The 21,709-nt window shown below is 52.0% G+C and overlaps 2 protein-coding genes across 2 annotated transcripts; one reads left to right on the forward strand and one right to left on the reverse strand.

Moving 5' to 3' along the window:
- Positions 1-2,173: 2,173 nt before the first annotated feature.
- On the reverse strand, positions 2,174-14,498 carry XRRA1 (X-ray radiation resistance associated 1). The gene is given in 22 exon segments (XM_065745705.1): positions 2,174-2,337; positions 2,340-2,407; positions 2,735-2,874; positions 3,350-3,436; positions 3,438-3,463; positions 3,584-3,749; positions 4,185-4,433; positions 4,826-4,944; positions 5,233-5,326; positions 5,928-6,044; positions 6,518-6,558; positions 6,930-7,189; positions 8,128-8,226; positions 9,890-9,903; positions 9,946-10,043; positions 10,478-10,511; positions 10,513-10,551; positions 11,272-11,343; positions 11,546-11,700; positions 12,848-12,954; positions 14,439-14,476; positions 14,478-14,498. Coding segments are annotated over 22 exon segments (2,208 nt in total).
- A 128-nt stretch (positions 14,499-14,626) lies between these two features.
- SPCS2 (signal peptidase complex subunit 2) lies at positions 14,627-21,193 on the forward strand. The gene is made up of 5 exons (XM_065745798.1): positions 14,627-14,694; positions 19,926-20,009; positions 20,113-20,272; positions 20,680-20,815; positions 20,899-21,193. Exons 1-5 carry the CDS (start codon positions 14,656-14,658, stop codon positions 21,083-21,085), a joined length of 606 nt encoding a protein of 201 aa, XP_065601870.1. The 5' UTR covers positions 14,627-14,655; the 3' UTR covers positions 21,086-21,193.
- The last annotated feature ends 516 nt before the right edge of the window (positions 21,194-21,709 follow it).

The raw sequence follows: 21,709 nt of genomic DNA on the forward strand, positions 1-21,709 counted from the left end.
GCATCCTGCACCTCCCTGGGAGCAGAGTGCTGTCACCCAGTGACCGAATCTGCCAAAGACTCTGCGTGACTCCGCGAAGCAGCTTGGACTCTTCGGATCCCTCGGTGTGGGATCAGATGGACAGAGCGGTGCCTGGAGTCGGTGAGAAGAGAGGAATGGAGGAAAAGTGCCAAACGAAAGGACGATGCGAAGATGATTGTATGGTGTTGTTCTGTATTGTCAGTATTTTTCTTCCAGCGCTATCGTACGTGCGGTGCGCAGTAGCCCAGGAAGCATAGCTCAGACAAGTGCTTCGTGTTGCATCAATGAGAGCAAGGAGGAGGTAGAAGCCTTAAGGACTATTGCAAATGTTAAACTGGAGCCTTCAGCGCTGCCCTGGGGGTGGCCCTGCAGGGCTCCCAGCTCCTCACCATCTCCTGACCCTACAGAACCCATCCCCTGGCACCCCTAAGAGGGATCGCACTGGAAACGATCCCACAGGAAAACCAGGGCTCACCAAGGACTATTCCTGGGTCACTGTGACAGTCTGGGGTGTCACCATGACTGGATGGGATGTCACCGTAACAGGGACGTCACCGTGACTGTTGGGATATGACAGGGTGGGACATCACTGTTTGGGATGGCACCGTGACAGTGTGGGATGTCAGTGTGGTGGCCTGGGATGTAGTCATGATGGTGTGGGGTGTCAGCGTGACAGTGTAGGATGGCACCATGATGGTCTGGGATGTCACCACGACTGCTGGGATGTGACAGCGTGGGACGTCACTGTTTGGGATGACACCATGGCGGTGTAGGATGTTACCATGACAGTCTGGGATGTAATCAGGACCATGTGGGATGTCACCGTGGTGGTCTGTGAGGGATGTCACCACGTCGGAGCACTGCTCAGTGCACCAGCTCAGCACTGGAGCCACCTCCGTGCACGGTGCAATTCTGACAAACCCCTCCTGTATCACCGAAGCACGGCAACGCATCAGAACTAGCTCCTCACTATGCAAACAGGAAAGTCTTCAACCGATGACAAAAGGTTTCACGTATGCCTGGTTTTCTTGGTGTTTGCTGTCAAACTGTTGAAAACAAATATCGACGTCGCTACACTTTTTCCAGTGCGCTTTAAATCGTTGTGCTTTAGTGTTCTCCCCTCCTGCCATCCAACACCGGTGTGCTCAGAGACCGTGTGGTCATTTTGGGTCCCTGCTGAACCACTGTGGCTTCATCCAGATGTTTTAAAGACGATGGAAGTTGCTCAAAGACCGTTGACTTGCATGGGTAAACGCGTGGGTAACTGACACGCAGAGTCCGTCGTGTTGTGGCTTCTGTCGTTGGGAACAGAGTAAATCCTGCTTGTGAAAAAGTGTCACCAAACAAACATGCCAATCCCATGTACCTTTTAACAGCAACGAGGACTTGAACTGCAGGACAAAGGCCGAGGTTAAAGCAGAATAAAACCAGGTTCTGACAGTGAGCTGCCTGACTGTGCTGAAATCACTGTGCTGGGTGTAGTCCTGCTGTAGTCCAGTGTAGTCCCACTGCCTGGTCCTTGCAGCTGCCCGGGTGTAGTTGTTGATTAATATTTTTACCCCCCAAAAAATAATAATAATAACAGCAAAGGTGAATATAATGACATTCTTCATGTAGGTGTGAGCAGGGGAGTACTTTCCTCCACAGCTCCCCTTGTTCCCCATCACTCGTCCCCTTGGATTGCACCAGCACAGCTGTTTTTAAGAGGTGGGTTTGGGTTCTTGATGCCTGTTTTGTGCTCAGCTCAGCCCCCCGAGAGCATTCAGGTCCAGCAGACAGAGCCCTGGGGTGAGGACAGGGACACTGTGACCGTGTTGAGAGCAGGTGGATGCAGATGGGGCCGTGCTGTTCTCCCCAGTGTGCACTGCTGCCTGAGGTGCCCTGCAATGCCCAGGGACTGTTGGGTGCAGGGGTAGGGAGCACACAACTTGTTTACAGTAACTGCAGAGCACGACAGAGCAAACACACCGTTCCCATGTGCTACTGCTGAACCATTTCAGGTGTTGTTGTGCTTCCAAGCTGGAATTCGTTGGCTGAAAGCCTCTGGTGAACCTCTTGGCTGCACTTTCCAGCCTCAGGAGAGGAAAAATGGCTCCAAGCAAGTCACAAATAATAATATACCTTTTATCTGAGTTCAGAGGTGGGAGGTGCTTTATCCAACCCCTGCTCATGCTGTGGACTTCACTTTGGGCACCTTCTTGGCCGCTTTCTTCCCTGGCAGCAGCAGCTGTTTGGATCTCTGCTTGGAAGCTGCAAGAAGCACTTTGACCACGAGTACTTGGTCCCAAAGCCTGGCTGTGGCTGGGGCTGGCTCCCACTGGTCTCAAACACCTCCTGGAGCTCCTCCATCAGCCTCAGTGCTTCCTGGTACGTCTTGGGGTTGGTACTAGCAGCTTAAGATTGTAAGACCACAGGAGCTGGGACAGAGATGGAATTTCCAGGGCTCAGAGCCCCATTGCTTCATCTCAGGGGCAAACACACTTTTAGGATTTTTTTCCATGACAGCTGGGTTTGGGGTAGGGTTACTCCACCAGGAGACTGCAGCAGTGTCTGCTTTGCATTTACTCCTCTGTTAACGTCAGTGTCCAGTGCTGAGGGGCTCAGGGACGTGGGATGAGGCAGCAGCAACTGAGGAAGTCTCCGTTCCCCATTACTGGCAGTTAGAGCTGAGCTCAGGGACACCTTCATGTTCACATTCTGCCTCTGTGGTGACACAAAGAGCAGAGATGGGGAATGCAGGGACAGACCCAAGGGGACGCTGGTGATGGTCGAGGTGTTTCTCATGGCTGTCAGGATTCCTTCCAGAACTTCTGCTTTTGTTTTATGAACAGGAGGGTCAGGCATCCTCCTATGCTATGAGGAAAAGAGGAGGCTGCAGCATGCCTTCCTCCCAGGTGATGCTCCTCCACCTCCTTCTCCTGCCCCTCTCCCAGACTAACAATATTCAAAACCCCTGGAGATGAGGCACTTGGGGATGCAGTCAGTGGGCACGGTGGGGATGGGTTGAGGTCGGGCTTGGGGATCCCCAAGATCTTTCCCAACCTGAATGATTCAATTCTGTGATTCTGCAGGAGGTGAGTGGGGGATAATTTCTTTTGGACCAACTGATCCATTTTAGACACTGAGTCTACTGACATCAGTGTATTAAACAACACTGAAACAGCTTTCCAAGCCCCCAAAGCTGTGTTGTGGCTGCAGGAACTGTCGTTTTACCACGTGCCCTGCTCCTTGCCACCCTTCACAGCACATGGGTTGTGGTAGGTACCACTTCCAGACACCAACAACACCAGTGCAACCATTCCTTCCCTTCAGAGCTTGGGCTGTTCACCTTTTTCTGAGGCACATAGGGCTTCTGCAGGCTGTCCAGTCGTGGTTTGGCATCCTGGTACACCAGGGGGTGTTTCAGGACATAGTAAGAGTGCCTGTACATTCTTCTGTATCCCTGTGAACCAAAGGGAAAATGGGACACCAACAGCTTTTGATGCTTCTTTCTTGGGCAGAGCAGACTACATCAACCTGCCAGGGGTTTTCTATGCAAGAGCACCCAGCCCTCCTCACTCACCCACTGGCTCAATAAACTCTGGGTCAGTGTCTCCACCGAGCAGCTCCTCATAGCCCTTGTACCTCTCTGGAACAGCCCGGGAGCTGCCTTCCTCCCTCTGCTTGCTCCTCTTCTCCAGTCTATCCTCTGCCACAGGTTGCAGCAGGGGCCTGGAGTTATCCTCCACCTCAAAGGAGCAAAAGAAAAGACTTGGCAGCAGCACTTGGCCACCAGTCCAGGGGATGAGGTCAGCCAGGGCCTGTCCTGCTGTGCAGAGGTGCCTCCTGGTGGCACTGAGCCACACAGCTGCCTCCTCATCCCACGTGTGCTTGGCTGCACCGGGCATGGTGAGGGTCAGCCCCAACCCCCTGCAGACTTACAATCCCAAGACACTCAGGAAAATTGAACCCAAAAGTTGCCACGGTTTTTGTTTTCACTCACAGCAATACATTCACGCATTCCTGTTGGCATTTCCACACTTAAATCCCTTGCGATCAAGGGAGGGTTATAAGCACTGATGCCCACAGTGCCTGAACATCATTCAGTCACATAGGAAATGCAGATCTATCTGCAGAGAGACAAGACCTGAACAGCTGTGCAGCAATGCCCCAGCCTCGCACACCTGAGTCATGAAGAAGGCTTCAGTGTCCTCCTGGGCTGTGCTGGGAGTCCTGGGGCTGCCTTCTTCATGCCCCACTGCTGCCTGCTTGCTTGGCAGGGAGCTGATGGGAGGCAGTGGCTGGGGTGAGATCAGAGGTGCAGCTCCTCTTGCAGCCTCCGTCACAGCTGGGAGTGGTCTCCAGATGAAGGCTTCAGCAGGAGCTTCCAGCATCAGTGGCTGCTTCTTGACTTTGGGGAGATGAGATGAGACCTGAGGGGACACACACACTGCTGTGAGCGTCAGCGTGGGGTTGGGCCTGATGACTGGAGGTTATTTCTTAGGAGATGGGGAGTGCCCTGCCTGCACAGACACCCCACAGCAGCTTCAGCTCCCATGGAATCGACCCTTCAGCTAAGGCTGATGGGCAGGGCTGCACCCAGAGTCCCTGTTCTGAACCCTGCATGAGCATGGAGGGAAGATTTGGGAGTGAGAATCCTCCCCACCCTTCTCTCCCTCCATCCTACCAACCCCGTGGGGATCCACACAGCCCACAGGCTCATCCCTTACCCCCAGCAATCTGGGTCCCAGGCGATCCTACCCCAAATACCACAGCCATGGTTCAGTCCCTGCCTTAGGACAAAGCCTGCCCTGCCCTGCCTCACCTTGAGACTGGCTCCGAGAGGGACGGACAAGTGCCACCTCCTCTCAGCTGGGCTCTTGTGGAAAACAAGCTGAATCCCCAGCTTCTGCTGGAGGAGCTGGGTCAGCAGAGGTGGCTGCCCTGGAAGGAGAAGGGGTGCATGAGTGCTGCAGGCAGCAAAATTTAGCCTGAGGCTGTGCTGCTGCCGTCATGGTTGGGCTGCTGAGCTTCAGCGTGACCAGGAGCAGCAGAAGGGCACTGCCAATGTGGCAACACTCAGCGCTTTGCACTTTAGCAAGGATTAAAGCACGTCCTTAGGGACCTGATCCAACACAGCAGCATCCAAATGCTGAATGAGAAGGGAGTCCCTGTCCCAGAGAGGGAACAGGACCCACTCTGGGAAATGCCACGGCCCAGCTCATACTGTACCGCTGCAGGTGGTGGTGAGAGGGTTGTCGTGAAATGTCAGCTGCTTCAGATGTGGGAAGAAAGCCACAGGTAAGAGGGCTGCCTCATCCTTAATCTGCAAGATAAAGCAGTTTGCCATTTGCTCTGAGCAGCTGCCACTGAGCTGAGGCTGTAGAGTTTCATCCCAGTTCCACCGAAACATATCCCTCCAACGTATGGGGCAGGAGCCAAAAGCACCAGGAAGGAGAGGTTGAGTGAATGCGTGGTATTTGTTCACTGGGGCACACTGAGAGCATCACCTTCTCCCAGGCAGCTCCAGCAAAGGCTCAGCACAAGGGGAGGGCAGGCCTTCATATCCCCCACTTCCTGACAAAATCCCCTATTCTGGTGAATACTGGTGAATTCTCAAGGTGGTAAGGCACCCACCACATGGATCCCATCGCCAGTGGGGCCCTCAGGCCAGGCTGGATGGGTTTGGGGCACCTTGGCTATGATTCTATGATAATGTGAAGGGGCTTGGACTAGCTGAGAGCAATTCAGCTGCCTAACAAGTGTCCTGTCCCACCTGAGAGGTGCTGGGTGTCCGAGATGTCCCCATGGTCTGGAAGATGGGCACAGGGGCTGGGGAGAGCTCTGCAGCAGAAGCCAGGGTATCTCCAGGGGCACTAACCCAGCTGAATCTCTGCATCTGTTCAGAGACACAGGGCCCAAATCACCTTGTTGATGGCCAGGCTGAGACGTTCCAGTTTGGGAAAGAGAGCACAAACATCTCTGCGTGTGGAAAGAGCAGGCAGAATCTTCAAGGCAGATGGGTCTCCATCCCAGGGAGCATCCTAAAGGAAAGAGGAAGAGGGTGAGACACGCTCCAGAGGCTCTCCAGGAGCAGTATCTCCACATGCACTGAAGCCACTGATATTGGTGCTTTCCCAACTGCTGCCTGCTGTGCTCCAGAAGAAAAAAAAGGGCAAATTGGCACAGATAGCCCATCCATCAGGATACCATCCTGCAGAGCCCAGACACAGCTGGAATCTGAATGAATGAACTCCAGGTTCCTGAGCTGCAGTCCACAGCTGAGCTTTAGAGCACACAGTTTGAATGTTTGCATTCACAAAGTTTAAGCTCAGATCTATCTTGGTTAAGGGAACACTTGTTCCTGACCTCCCTGGTGACAGACAGTACTTACTTGCAGCACTCAGAGCACAAGTTGCCAAACTGATGGGTTTATGCAAACTCATCTGAGAGAGGACAGGGGAAGGGAAGTTTTGGAACCCACACCCCAAACCACAGCTCAGCCAATGGCTCTTACCTGCATCAGGCATCCCTGAGAGTCAGAATTAAGCACAACCTCTGCAACAGAACACAAATAAAGTGAAGGTTTTGATGTTTAGCACATGAAACTGAGCAGTGGGCTGGACCCAACCACAGCAAAGTTGGGATTGCCCTGGAAAAGCAAGTTAGCATCAGACAGGAAGTGGTTCAGTGGCAAAATGTGCTCCAGTAAGGAGGGGGATTCATGTCCAGTAAGCACCCAGTAGCACAGGTTAGCTAGATGTCAAAACCAGTGCCATGTGTACTTCCCTCATGGTTCTGTCAAGCAGTTTCACACACTAGTCAACAGCCAACAGATCTGGAAAGGTTTCATTGTAATGTACCAGAGCCCAATCCCACTGTAACATCTTGCCGTGTCCGTAAGGGCAGGGAGATGAGATGCTGCTCACCCATTCTGCCTGGAGCCCCGTTGTTCTGTAACATGACACATCCAAGCTGTCCTTTCTTCATTTCCAGCTCTGCTGGCACCTCCATGCCCTCATGCTGTGGTGGCTGGGGCTGCTGCTGGAGGCTGCTCAGGGACTGATGCCACTCTGCCCTGAAGCTGCTGCCATCCAGAGCAGGGTGGAGGGAGAACTGCATGCTCTCTGCTTGGTGCAGGTAGGGGACTGCTGAAATCCTGTTTTTGTCCAGATTCAGTTCCCTCAGGCTATCAGAAGAAGAAATCAATGGGAAACTCCACTGTTGCTCTCAGTGTACACACAGCCATCTGTTTGTCCTGGCTCTCGAGCTGCCTCCTTGCTGGGCAGCCCAGCAACACTGCAGATCTGTCCCAACACCCCCGTTCTGCTGCCCCATTGCCCCTCCTGACAAATGAAATCCTAACTGCAGGCTCAGTCTAACCTAAAGCCCATCACTTTGGTCCCCCACACCAGCCCGTGGGCCACCCAGCTGAAGCTCATTTCTTGATGAGAATTTAACAGAAGAAGAGACACCCTGGCAGCTCATTAAATCATCCATGGCTGTGGTACTACTGGGGTTCCCTAACAACATTCCACCTTCCCACAGAAGCATAATATCACTTGCCTAGGGTCACAAGAGAGCTTAGAAAACCAAATCTCTGCATGCCAGCATCACAATGGGCAATGTGAAGTTTCCTCCAGGAATACCTTGGCTGAAAGTATCACCTTCGTGTCACCAGGTGAACATCAGAGCTCCCTGCATTGTACCCAAGCTCACCACAGCTCGGCTGAGCTGCCTCTTCCCAGTGACTCCTCTCTGGCTGGATCATAAAAGCCAACCTTAAAGAAGGGAAGCTGACCTGCAGCCTCTCCTGATGCACTGATAGAATGGACAAACCAAAGCAAAGAAGGGAAAATGCAGAAAGCTGTTTCTCAAATCAGACCCAGAGATCAGCAGACGTCCAGGGCAGGATCTGAGTTACCAGCCACCTGCTGGGTTTGGCCTGCCTGCGTTTTGCAGCAGGCTGTTTGCTATTGTTCAGTCCCATTTGCAACACTAGAGAGAATAAACAGGGAAGTATCTGAGGGAATCACAAAGATTTTATTTTCCATTTTAAGGCTGTTCCTGTGCAGCAGCTGACAGGCCCCAAAAGCCAGTACTGTCTGCTGCCAGGTTCCTGCTTACCTGCAGAGATGAGACAGGCTCACAAAGACACCTGGGTCTGACAGGCAGTTGTCATCCAGCAGCAACACCTCTAGAGACCAAAATCTGAAATGAGCAGAGCTGTGAATACAAAGAGGCTCATTAATAACACAGACAAGCAAAGACAGGTGAAAAACACATCCTCTGCTGTCACTGGGAATCGTATTTGCTCGCTCTGCTGGGAGACGGGGTTGGGGCTGTTGGCATTTTTGAAACAGAAAACTGCCAACCTACCTCAAATTGAATCAGCCTGAAAAGTCCATCTAGTTCATGCCTTATCTCCAACCACAGAAAAAACAGCAGATGCCCTGGCATGGCAACTGTGCTTAAGCTACTGGGGAGGCTCTAATTAATGATGAATAAACAGCGAGCTGCTCACGTGGCTCAGCCAGCAGACAGGGTGTACAAGTCCCTCTCTGCCTGTGAGGACTGCAGATGTGCTGGGTGACCACTGTCCAAGCTCAAAGTATCAGCTCAGCCCCACAGCTCCAGCTTCCCACCCCACAGTGTAACCCACTGGCACCTCAGGAAGCAAACCAAAGCTTGTGCACTTGGAGCTCCGGGCTCTTTCCAAATCAATTTAATTTTCCAATCAGTTTTCTCAGTGCTGCCTTCTCCAGGTTGTCAGCAAATGGGATCTTGAACACCAGGCATCAATAAAGCTGAGATCCATGTGGGCATCAAAGGAAAGGAAGTTTTGATGGAGAATAACACACAGGTGGGCCCCATCCCCACCTTTCACAGCTGCTGGGGGATGGAGGGGATCAGCCCCAGCCCCACAGACATTGGAAGCTCAGTTCTCCAACACCCAGAGCTGTGCCCACAGACAGACAAATCCTGAGTGAGTGGCCAAGAGTACGTGGGAGACGTGAGCAGAAGCTCTCCTTGTTTCAGTGATCTGGGGACCTTCCAAAGCCAGCAGGAAGGAGAGAGGTCAGAACCACAGCAGCAAGATAAGCCCTGCTGTCAGAGCCCACAGAGCTGGCAGCCAAGCCACAAACCATTCTCTGAATGTGTCAAAAGAGAAGTCTTTAATACAGAACTTTTCATCCAGCAGCTATCTGGCATTCTGTATCTGGTAAGAGAGAGAAATCCAGGCAGGGATGACTCTGTGAAGAGAGCAAGCTCTCCGCAGGAGAGACCTACTAAAAGCTGGAGGGAGAAGGTAAACTACAGCCAGAATCCCAAGTATGTTTTTTGCTCTTAGGATCCATTTTCCCTCTTTTTAATAAAAAAGAAAAAAACATACCCCTTCGATGTGTTAGAGAGGCAACCCATAATTAGGAAAACTGCAGATACCTGGAGAGGAGGAGGGTGGGATATGGGGAGGTAGAGAGTGGCATGGAGGAGCATGGGGATCTGCCAGCCATCATCCAGCATCAGGTGAAGGATGACACTGGTGATTGACAGCCTGACCCCAGAACCTCAGGGTGAGGGCCCATGTGGAGTAAAAGAAGGGCAGGGGGTGAGGAGAACAACAGGATCTACTGTGAGGACTCTACGATGGACTGAGTGGAGAGGATCGGCACAGAGAGGAGGGCTATTGCAGGGAAACAAGGAGTCCTATGGCAAAGGGCTGAGCAGTGGCAATCTGTGAGGGATGGCTCTGAGAGAAGCAAGATGTGCAGATCCCTGAGGGACAACAGAAAGGGCATCCCAGATTTAAAGGAAGCAGGAAGAAAGGATCACCCTAGAGCTCCAGAGAACTCACACTGAAGGGACACGCATCCAGGCTACGTGTTACTTGTCAGAGTTATGCTAGAGAGGAAACGAGTAAGTCTCAGGTCCCCTTCAACTTACTTCTAAATGCTTGAACTCTCCAGGAGTGATTTTCAGGTTTCTCAGTCCATTCAATGGAAGTTCCAGTTCCCTCAGCCCCGGAAACTTCTGGAACAGCTCTGCAAGAGTGGGAAGAGGAAACATTTTAGCAACTGAAGAACAGCAGCAACAGAACAAGCCAGGTCCTGTCTGGGTCTGGAATGGACCAGCATGAACAAGCAGGACTCTGTAACATTCAAGTGTCATCAGACTAAAGGAAGGCCAGCTCCCTCAGACAACTGTCCCTGCAACATCTCGTTTGTTTCCCACCCGGATTGGATCAGTTGGGTCAAATCATTTCTTTATTTAATGTTTCTATGCGTTAAGTGGGGATTTTCTTTGCAAAGAGCTTTGCTTTCTAGTAACAAAACGGATACCACAGGGCACACAGCTCTCATCCCTACCTGTAGATGATAAAGTCAACAGGGAATTGGTGCCAGGATTTCAGCTGAGTTTAGACAAGCATAAGGCACCCTGGCTTGAAAAGTTGTTTGTTGGTAATGCAATCCCTTACCTAAAGTCAGCAGGTTCTCAGCAGCGTTTATAAAAAGCAACACCATCAAATTTTTCAAAATCATCTTTTTTAGCCTGAAAAAAATATATATTTAAATACATATCTATATAGCTCTGGCTATAAATAGATCTGAAACAACTGTGTCTATTTCTCACAATGCCTAAAGCACAGCACTTCCTCTGATTAGATCTCCCATTGGTTGTCTGACTATGGGGAATATCCCCGTGGGGGGAGCACAGCTAATTTGGTGGCTGGCATCCAGAAGACCTGGACTAGCTGAGCTCCAAAGCAAAGCCCACTCTGTGCCCTCACTGCTGCCCACCCTACAGCACATCTGTCCATTACAGCAACAGACCAGAACCCTAAAAAACAAAAGCTAGCATCACCTCAGCTCCTTTTGTCTTTGTCACCAGCCCAAATAAAAGTTGTTGATGAAGTCAAACTACCATAGCTGAGAGAAACCTCCCCAAAAACAGAGTACAGTGGGTGTAAATGGGGAGCAGGCCACACCTGATAAAGACCAAGGTCATTTGGTTAGGAAGACACCAGCCAAAGTTTTGCAAGGCAAACCATTCAGGCCTGCTCACAGCTGGCTGGCTCACCCTCCCTGCAGGAAATATCATAGACTTATAGAAAATCCTGCACTGGAAGGGGCCTACAAGGATCACTGAGTATAAGTATATACAATTCTAACACGTTTTTTATGATTTTTGCACACTTATGTGCTAGCACAGTATTTTTTTTCCCCAATTTTTAAGGCAGTACATTAACATTTATTGAGCCTCAGTACTCACAGAGACCAGACTTTGGCTGCTTACGTTCACAGAGCACAGATCAGAAGGGTTCTTCAAACAGTGGTGCTTCATCTGGAAAGAAGAAAAAAAAATGAACAAAACCCACAAATGCTAAGCCCTGCACCATGCCCATAAGCAATCTTGACTCATTCTGGGACCTGGACTCCAAAACCAGACCTCGTGTGTCCCCTCCTTCACCGAGTGATACCCTCACCTTGGGCCACAGCAAGTGGGGAGAAAGTGTCAGGGAGTTAGGGAAGGGAGAGGCACTCACCAGAAATTGCTCATCCAGGATATGGTCTTCACCATTTTCTTTGGCAGAGGCAGCACTTGGAGGCTTCCTCCTCTTGTCTGGTGTCTCCCTGGTGGTTCCTTGCTCAGCCCAGGCCTGGGGGGTGGCTCTGGGTGCCAGCAGGCAGCACCCAGCCTCTGGCACAACAGTACAAGGCAGAGGAGATGGCAAGGTGAGCTTACAGTGCTCTGAGTGTGCTTTTCTCAAAGGGTCTCCACCTGATGTTTCAATCCAGCAGCAAAACCCATCATTTTCAAATCAAACTTTTTTTTTTTAATTAATAATTGAATCACAGAATCATTAAGGCTGGGAAAGGCCTCTAAGACCACCAACCCCACCCATCCCCACTGACCACGTCCCTCAGTGCCACATCCCAGTGATTCTGAAACACCCCCAGGTGACTCTCCCAACTCCCTGGGCAGCCTGTGCCAGTATCTGATGGCTCTTTTAAAGAATTTATTCCTAATACTTAACTTGAATTCTGGAATATAAAATGAGTGGTGACCTAATGCTTAAGACACAAACATTAAAGCTGCAGCCACAGCCAAACAAGTCCAATCTCCCTCCCAGAGCAAGACTATAAGCAATGCTAGATCAGTCAGTGGTGGCTTTGTCCAGCAATTCCACCACCTCCCAAAGCAATTCTAGCTGCAACCTAAACCTCTCACTTGCAATTTTTAGCCTCCCTATGCTGCCTGCCACTACAAGAAGAGTCTGACTTCATTGTTTCATAGCTTTCTTTGCAGCTGTAAGCACCAAGCTGGTCTCATACTCCTCTTAGCAAGGCAAAACAAGCTCAGTGCCCTCAGCTTGTCATAAAAGATCACATGCTCCAATCCCCTGACCAGCCTGGTACACCTCTCCACTATTTCCCAGCTATCAGAAGACCATTTCTAAGCACTTCACAGATGTTACTCTCAAGCATGAAGAAGCTCTAGCTCAGAACAGCTGATGGAGAACCACACAGTGAAATCCATGTGCCTTCCCTCAAGCTTAGGTGTTGCTTCTCCCCTCCCATCGTGCTGAGATGTGTGCTGGAGCCCTTATTTAACAGACACCCTAGGCATTCCATCCCTTTCACTTCAATTAACTTCTAATCAATTATAAGACTTTTTAGGCACACTTTTAACTTCTCTGGGTTATCCACTATGAGGTTGATATAGAAAACCACTGCTGAATGTTCCCTCTAGCTGGCCCACCACGCCCGTGGAAGGCAGATCTGCCCACACAGACACAACACAAGCCAAAGGATGACTTTGCCAGCAGCTCTCAAAGAAGTTTCGCCTCTCCTGTTGTGCAGAATGTTTCTGGCAGGAAAGCAGTTAGCTGCATAATTGCTCCCATCACCCATTTTGTAGAGCCCTGCTGTAGCTATCTTGACTGCAGTACTGCTGGAGAGAGTGGGAAACAAATACGTGGGTTGATTTTTTCACTGCTTCTTGCACTACTTTGCTATAAGCGTCTAGGTACAAGGGGAGTCACAAATTGGCTCATACACAAAGGAACACTGTTAGTGACACATGAAGAGCATCACTTCTCTTCAAACAGAGGATTAAATGAGGTGGTACATGGATGTGCATGGTTTTCCACCTCAGGGCAACAAGATGCTGTGTGGACAACGGTCTGTGGGATTTTGGCTCTTCACTATTCCTCCTTATAGAATCATGGAATTGTTAAGGTTAAAAAAGATCATGAAGATCATCAATTCCAATCATCAACCCACCATCACCACGCCCACCTTCCTTCCCCGGATCTGAGAAGGTCCTGGGAGAAAAATCAGACACCCTCCAAACCACTCAACTAAACTTCAGATGTGCTCCATCAGCAATTAACGCCTTCATCCTGGAGACCCTCAAACACTGCCTTCAGTGAGATGGAGACGCTGTGGATTTTGTCACTGTGCGTGCACAAGGTCCTTCCAACCTCTGTGTTCATGCACAGGAGGCAGCCTCCCATCTTGCAGCATGAGGTGACAGTCTCCAGGTGTCACCATAGTGGTGTTTCCACACGTGGACACCACTCTGACACCCCACAGCACAGCTTGACTACAGTGTTCACTTAAGCTAATGGTATCTGGGACAACTGTCCCCTGCTGTGTGGTATAGGCAGTGAGATGGTGGCAGTGGGAGGCACACACTGACACATAGGTGGATCCTACACCCCTCTACACAGCCCCTAGAGCTGCACTCCACACATATACCCCACCACAAATCATGGAATTGTTAACACTGGAAAGACCACTAATATCATCCAGTCCAGCCATCGACTCATGCTTGTGTCTACTTTGGACTATGCCTCTCATTGCCACATCTTCACAGTTCTGGAGCATCTCCAGGGACAGTGACTCCACCACCTCCCTGGGCAGTCTGTGCCAGTGCATCACCACTCATTCTGAGAAGAAATGTTTCCTAACATCCAACCTTAACCTCCCCTGGTGCAGCTTGAGGCCATCACCTCTCATCCTATTGCTGTTTCCTGGGAGCAGAGGCCAACCCCTCCTTACCACAACCTCCTTTCAGGAATTGGAGAGAGCCATAAGGTCTCCCCTGAGCCTCCTCTTCCTCAGAGTGAGCCATCCCATTCTCTCAGCCACTCCCCTAGCACTGTGCTCCAGACCCTTCACAGGTTCGCTGCCCTTCTCTGGACACTCTTCAGCACCTCCATGTCTTTCTGGCAGTGAGGGGCACAGCACTGAGCACAGCAGTGGCCCCTGGGGAACACCACTGGTTACCCGTTTAACCGCCCTACATCACCAACACATCCCCACACCTCTCAGACACACCCAGAAACACGCTGCCAGAAGCGATTCCCAGCCCTGAGTCTCCTCTCCAGGCCCAGCGGCCCCAGATCCCTCAGCAGAGCACCCAGACCTCACCCCGGGTCCCCGGGCCCTCCTCATCCTCCCGCGCTCTCCCGACCGCGGCCTCCTCGCCATTTTCCCCTCAGCTCCGCGCCGTCTCCATGGCGACCATTGAGGCGGCGGGCGGGACTACAACTCCCAGCACACACCGCGCTTCCCGCCGCCGCCCGCGCTCAGCCAATCAGCGGCCGCCAGATCGCGCGGGAAGGGCGGGGCGGAGGGCGGCGAGAAGATGGCGGCCAAAGGCGGCAGGAACGGGCTGCTCGATAAGGTGCGGGGCTGCCGCCCGGCTCTCCAGATTATTTTCCCTTTGTTTCACCTCGCTGCTGTCCCCGAGGCGTTCTTCGGGTTCACAGTGTCCCTCGGACGCTGTGTGAGGGGAGGGAGAGCGGGAGGAGGTGGGCGGGCTGGGGGTTGAGGGGCTGTGGGGGATGGAGAATACAGGGGCTGTGGTGGAGTCGGACTGAGAGCTGAGAGTGCTCGGCCCCGGGAAGGGAGGGCTCTGAGGAGACCTTGGGTTGGGTGTTAGGGAAAGGTTTTCTCTGAAAGGACAGTAAAGCATCAGCACGGGCTGCCCGAGGATTGGGGGTGTGCCAGGAGCGTGGGGATGTGGCACTGAGGGACAGCGTCAGTGGGCACGGTGGGGTGGGATGGGGTTGGGGATCTGAGAGGTGTTTTCCAGCCTTCTCTGTTCGTTGAAAGATATGGAGCCAAGCTGAGAGCTGGAGGTGTTCAGCCTGGGGAAAAGAAGGCTCTGGAGAGAGCTTCCAGCGCATAAAGGGACTGCTGGAGAGCTGGGGGTGGGGAGCTCTTTGTCAGCTATGTGGTTTTAAGCAAAAGGAAGCTGAATTTAGATTAGGTGTGAGGAAGAAGTTCTTCACCACCAGAATGGGGAAACCCTGACACTGCAGCCCAGAGCTGTGGGTTCCCATCCCTGGCAGTGCTGCGGATGAAGCTGTGGGCATTGGGCTGTGGAAAACCTTCCTGCCATGGAGGGGTCAGGGCTGGACGAGCTCTAAGATCCCTTCCAACCCAACTGTTCTGAGATTTCTTTCTTTTTTTTTTTGACCTTCCTCGTGTACCAGCTTTGATCTCAGCTCAGTTCCAAGCGGACAGGTGTTTGTGGTGCGGTCTGTCCTTGTGTTTGATGATTGCTGATGCTCCTCTGTCACAGAAACAAAAGGCCTGGGGGCATTCTGTTCTCAGGAAGATAGAAACTGATGCCTCCATCTCAGGGGAAGGAGGGTGTACTTTCAGAGCAGCGCACTTCCGTCAGCAGACTTCAAAGCAGGGCTGGTTGCGATTGAAAACAGTTTGATGCTTTTTCCATGGCTAGATGTGTATTTATAGGTTCTAAAAAGCACAGTTTTTGTGTGTTTGTTTTGAGTTGAAGTTACCTGTGCTGTGTGCTGTTCACTGAGTGAACGCTGGTAGTGGAAGGCGCTCATGAAATACCTCTGGCAGCCTCTGTGCCTTCAGATCTGATGTGAGAGCACTTGGTGGTTGCACTTGAAGAGCTCTGAGAAATACCACGCCCTCAAGGTGCTTGTGCCTTCTGCCGTGCCCTGTGTGTGTGTGGAGCTGTGGTTGTTTCAGAAGGAAATGAAGCAGTTGCTGAGGGAAGTAACGTTGTCGTGCAGGAGGAGTTTCAACAGAGCTTTTGTACTAGGAGCACACAGTTCTCTTCTCTCTCTCTCCCCTGTGCTGATCCGTGTGCCTTTGTTTCCTCCTTCTTGATGACTTAAATCTAGTCATTTCTGTGAGCCAGGGTATCCGTTGTGGAGGTGTTAACTGGGAAATTGTATTCTTAGTCCCTAAAGGCTCAAGTTTTTCAAGCAGGACAGCAGTGGCCTAGCACCAAGGCTTCAAAATCTCACAGACTTGTGTTTGTACTTCACCAGTGAGCTAAATCAGGGTGAATTTAGGGAGACTGGCGTGTTAATTATCCCATTTTCTGTCGTCCTTCCCACATTCTTTCAGCATTGGTAAAAACCAGGCAGTTCCTCCTGACCCCAGAGAGCTGGGGCTGTGTGCCTTGAAGGGCTCAGTGTGCACTGTCTGCTGGGGCTCATCACAGCTCCCTGGGCTGCAGCTTTGTGTCCTGTTCAAAGAGCCTACACTGGTGTTCATATAATCACAGTAAAAACTATTTTTCTTTCTTTATGACTTGTGTTGCAGTACTCAAAGCATGCCTTAAACTTCAGACCAGTGTTTAGAGAGGCAGGCTCCTCCGAAGCTGTTGCAGTGTGTGGTTGGGTGCAGTGTAAATGAAGCTGACAGCAGAGCAGGAGGAGTAAGGCAGGGGAAAAGTGAAGATTGTGCTGTGTCATTGAGATGTGGACATATTGGCACCTTCCATAGGATTTTTCTGTGCCTGCTCCTTGGGGGGAAGCTTGCTGAGGGAATGTAGGTGAAGGTGAGCAGGGTGACTTGACAGATAGGAGTGCTTGGAGCTGACAAAGCCCTGGTTTTGCTTCTCCATTTCTGGAGCTAACAGCAGAATGCTCCCTGCAGTCGCCCAGCTGCAGGCAGCAGCATTGCTCAGGTGTGGCAGCCCAGTCCTCGTGTCCTTCCTGTGCTTTTCTGGCTCTCTGAAATGACATTTCCCATTTCCCTTTTTTCTATAAGGTAACTGCTGGCAGTGCTTCAGCCCACACACTGGAGCTTTGTTCTTACACTGGTGTGCTTTTGGGTACCAAATCCACCTCTGAGGCATGCCTGGCTGTAGGACACCACATGTGCGTTCCCAAGCGATGGGGAGGAGAAGCCACACTTCTGTCACTTGGTTTTAAAAGAAAGGAGTTGAGTTGCAGCTGAACTGAAAATGATCTTGAAATGGCTGTGGGTTTTTGTGAGTGCCAGCACAGTGTCCCAGCCCCTCCCTGGCTCTTTGCTCTCACAGGTCAGCCTGAGAGATCAGACAGTGCAGTGCTGGGAGGAGGAACCTCAGGGACAGAGGTGAAGGGGAGGCTGAAGCTCCCTTGTGGCTGAGTCCCACAGTGCAGATGTGTCCCCATTATGAGGTCTTCTCTGGCCTGACCTGCCCTGGGATTGTCAGGCAGTCAGTGCTGTGATACCAAGCAGCTTCACTCACAGAGAAGCCTGAACTGAACTGCTGCTTCAGCTCTCTGCTTCTAGGATTCATTTTTTTTCCCCCAGTAATAGCTTTACTTCAACAAATACATCACGTGGGTTTAGTTCCTACCTCAGAAAGTGCTGGTTCTCACCTCTGTTAGAGACTGATGTCAGTTAAATATCACTCGTGTACTATTTAAGGCAATTTGAGCATCTTGTGGTTCAGGATGGAGAACAAGAATCCAGAATGTGGTTCTCATGTCACCATGGGCTTCCCGGGTAAGGCTGCCCATGTGTATGTTCCCCTGTGCAGATCCCTTCAGTGACACGTCAGCAGTCTGGTGCCTCCAGGGGCAGTGCCCACAGAGGAGCTTTAAAATCCCGAGGCTTGCAGTGATAAGCCCGGGGGCTTTGATTTCATTTATTTTTTTTCTTTAAATAAACACAGCTCCTTCTTTGTCCCCTCAGGAGCAGATTGACCAGGGGTCTGAGCTGGGTGTTCTGTCCTAAGGACTGTCCTGCTTCAGCCCTAGAAACGTGGCACAACGTGAATCAAAGAGGATGGCCTTGAAGTTCCCCTCTAACCCTAGTATTTCATTAACCACTTCAAAATGACTCTTTTGGAGGGAAGAATCACGGCCCTGCTTGAAGGTGGGCCTGGTCTGAAGGGCCTCCTGCTGCATCTTGTGGAAAACCTCACAGCTCTTCTTTGTTATCACTCATAGAAAGCAGCAGGGGAAGCAGTTGGCAGGTGCTGAGGACCAAGCCCCCTTCCCGTGATGTTTCATCACCAGCAGCAGAGCCTGAAGGTTGGAGGGTGCTTTTCCTTCTTGGTGAGGCTCGTTGCTTTCTGCTGAGCTGTCTGAACGCTGTGGAGGACAGCACATCTCCACATTGCTGGGCTGGGTTTGGCTGCTCAGGTAGCCAGCAGGAAATCCAGCTGTGCTGCACCTCACACACAGGATGCCACTCGGTGTGCTTGTCCCCAAAGCAGCAGGGTGTTCTACATTGCATGGGGATAACTGCAGCAGGGACAGCTGGTGCTGTTTCAGAAAAGCTCTGTGTTTTAGGGTTGTGCTGAGCACGTGGACAAGCTGCTTGTCTTTTCCTTCCTCTCCCTCGTGAGGCATGGAGCCTGTGTCTGGGAGCCAGGGGGAACGTGGTAATGATTCTGGGTCTCCCTTTGGGATGTAGGCCTTTGTGGTTTTTTTTGTGGAGCCCTCACTCTAACAGCCCTCTGCTAAACCATGGCCCTGAGCACCACATCCAAATGGATTTAAACACACCCAGGGATGGTGACTGCACCACCTCCCTGCAGAGCCCATCCCAGTGCTGAACGGCCCTTTCTGTACAGAAGTGGTTCCTGATCTCCAACCTAAACTTACCCTGGTGCAACTTAAGGCCATCTCCCCTCGTCCTGTCACTGTCACCAGTGAGCAGAGCCCAACCCCGCTCTCACTGTGAGCACCTTTCAGACACTGGAAGAGAGCAGTGAGGTCTCCCCTCAGCCTCCTCTTCCCCACACCACACAGCCCCAGTTCCTTCAGTCTCTCCTCGTAGGGCACACTCTCCAAGCCCTTCACAGCCTCGCTGCCCTTCTTTGGAGCTGCTCCAGCACCTCCATGTCCTTTCTGTACTGAGGTGCCCAACGCTGAGCACAGCACTCGAGGTGAGGCCTCAGCAGTGCCGAGCACAGGGGCAGGATGACTTCCCAGTGCTGCTCAGCACCCCATTCCTGATCCAGGCCAGGATGCCATCGGCCTTCTTGGCCACCTGGGCACACTGCTGGCTCATACTCAGCCCACTGTCCGCCAGCACACTGAGCTCCCTTTCCATCAGGCAGCTTTCCAGCCACTCCTCCCCACTTCTGTAGGGCTGCCTGGGGATGTTGTGACCAAAATGCAGGACCCCACACTTGGCCCTATTGAAACTCACACAGTTTATCTCGGCCTGTGGGCTGTCCAGGTCCCTCTGTAGTGCCCTTTCTCCCTCCAGCAGATCAGCACTCCTTCCCCACCCTCTTACACCCCACTTGCCAAAAGTCCTTTGAGTTTTTCCTCCCATCATCAGCCCCCAGAGGATCTGTGCATAATTTCCAGTGTACCATGAGTACGCTGAGGCCCAAAGGAGAGCCAAGCTTCAGCTACCAAAAGCAAAAGCAGAAGAAAACCAATGTAAAGAATCATTTTCTCAGTTTTCCCCATTACTGATGGCTGAGTTTAAATCTGCAGAGCCTTTGGCAGTGGGAGCTTTAGTGCTGGAGTGGCTCTGATGCAGCACAACTCCCCCTCACCCACTTCTTCCCAAGCAGCATCTCCTCTGTACGTATCCAGGGTTTCAGAGGCGAGGAGAGACAGTGACAGACGTGTTAAAATGAACTGTTAACCCTTGCCACATCCCTCACTGTTCCTTTGCTTTCTGTTGCAGTGGAAGATCGACGACAAACCAGTGAAGATTGACAAATGGGACGGCTCGGCCGTGAAAAACTCCTTGGACGACTCTGCCAAAAAGGTGCGTCGTGCTGGAGCCACTCTGGGAGCAGCCGAACCTCTGAGCCCCTGAGAAGGACGACGTGAACGCTCAGAGTGAACCCATCTTCGTGTTCCTCCCTCAGGTCCTCCTGGAGAAGTACAAATACGTGGAGAACTTCCGCCTGATCGACGGGCGCCTTGTCATCTGCACCATCTCGTGTCTCTTCGCCATCGTAGCTTTGATCTGGGATTACCTGCACCCCTTCCCCGAATCCAAACCCGTCCTCGCCTTCTGCGTCGTCTCATATCCTTGACTCTTATTTAGACCGGAGGGGTTTGCTTACCCATAAAGCATAACAGAGCCCTTCTCTGTCTTCCCTTGTCCGGCCCTGTGGGAATTTCCCCGCCTGGAGATCAGCTGAGGGCTGACTCTGCTTCATGTGACACAGTGTTCTGATTGCCACGTGCTTGTGTGTGTGTGTGTGTGTGTGTTTGCTGGGGATCCAGGGTGCCCCCGGGCACCAGTTCTGCTCTCTCTGGTTGACCTTTCTAAAAGCCAACTGGTGTCTGAGAGCGATCTCTGCAACACCAAAACCCACTTGGAGTGATGTTTCTGTCGGGGACGGCAGTGGGGTGTGGGGGGTGGGAGGGCTTTGGGGTCGGCGTGCTGCTGGTTTGTTTGATGGCTGAATTTCCTTAACTGGGTCAAACGTATTTTGTGATGATGGGAATCCTGACCATCTATACCTCCTACAAAGAGAAGAGCATCTTCCTGGTGGCTCACAGAAAGGACCCGGCCGGGATGGACCCCGATGACGTCTGGCAGCTCTCCTCCAGCCTCAAACGGTACCCAGGGCGTGGGCTGCCCACCTCAGCTGACCCACATCTGTCCAATTCCGCCCTGAAATCCCCTTTTACCCACCCCCCAGGTTTGATGACAAGTACACCCTGAAGCTGACCTTCATCAGTGGGAAAACAAAACAGCAGAGAGAAGCCGAGTTCACCCGCTCCATCGCCAAGTTCTTCGACGCCAACGGGACGCTGGTGATGGAGGCCTACGAGCCCGAGGTCTCCAAGCTGCACGACAGCCTGGCACTGGAGAGGAAAACCAAGTGAGCCCACCTCAGAGAGCTGAAGCCACACAAATAAAGGAGGGCGGCAAAAGAAAGTAAATTGCTTCTCATTTTGTCTTTTCCGTTGGGTTTTGGTTTTGGTTTTTTGTCCTGAAATCCTTTGGGATCGACGGGGATGTGAAGCCCACGCTGGCTTTGGGGACCCCATGGCACCGGGGGTGCTCTGTGCCACGTGTCCCGTTGGGAGGAATTCAGGGCAGAACTCCTCAGAGAAAGCAGCGGTCCTCTTTGTTTTTATATTTAATTGCTCTGGGGGGATTGTTTTTATATGAAACCTTGGAGGTGCTGGGGTTGGGGAAGCTGTGCCACGTGGGGGGGAGCAGCACTCTGCCCGCACGTCCAGCTGCATTTCCCTCTCGCGGTGCACGATGGTCCCTTCTCGAAAACGGCCTTTTTTAAAACGCTTTTTATGTTTTTGTTTTCAATAAAAGGAACGAAGCGACAGTGAGCCGTATCCCGCTGCCTCCGTGGGGGCGGTCCATGGCCATGGGGGGGGGAAGGGGGCGGTCCTGGGAACAGGGGCGGAGCTGGGGGGAGGGCTCAGCGCAACGGAAGCGGCTCCGGGAGACGGTGATGGCGGGGGGGGGTGGGGGGGATTCGGGCTATG

This window comes from Cyrtonyx montezumae, unplaced genomic scaffold (genome assembly GCF_038088225.1).
Source record: "Cyrtonyx montezumae isolate F1298 unplaced genomic scaffold, pur_monq_1.0 scaffold_37, whole genome shotgun sequence".
In the NCBI taxonomy this organism is placed as follows: domain Eukaryota; kingdom Metazoa; phylum Chordata; class Aves; order Galliformes; family Odontophoridae; genus Cyrtonyx; species Cyrtonyx montezumae.

Coding starts and splice junctions, on each gene's coding strand:
- SPCS2 (XM_065745798.1), top strand. CDS start 14,656: ATGGCGGCCAAAGGCGGCAGGAACGGGCTGCTCGATAAG. Junction 14,695..19,925: donor GGAACGGGCTGCTCGATAAG/GTGCGGGGCTGC, acceptor TTTCTGTTGCAG/TGGAAGATCGACGACAAACC. Junction 20,273..20,679: donor CCTCGCCTTCTGCGTCGTCT/CATATCCTTGAC, acceptor AACTGGGTCAAA/CGTATTTTGTGATGATGGGA.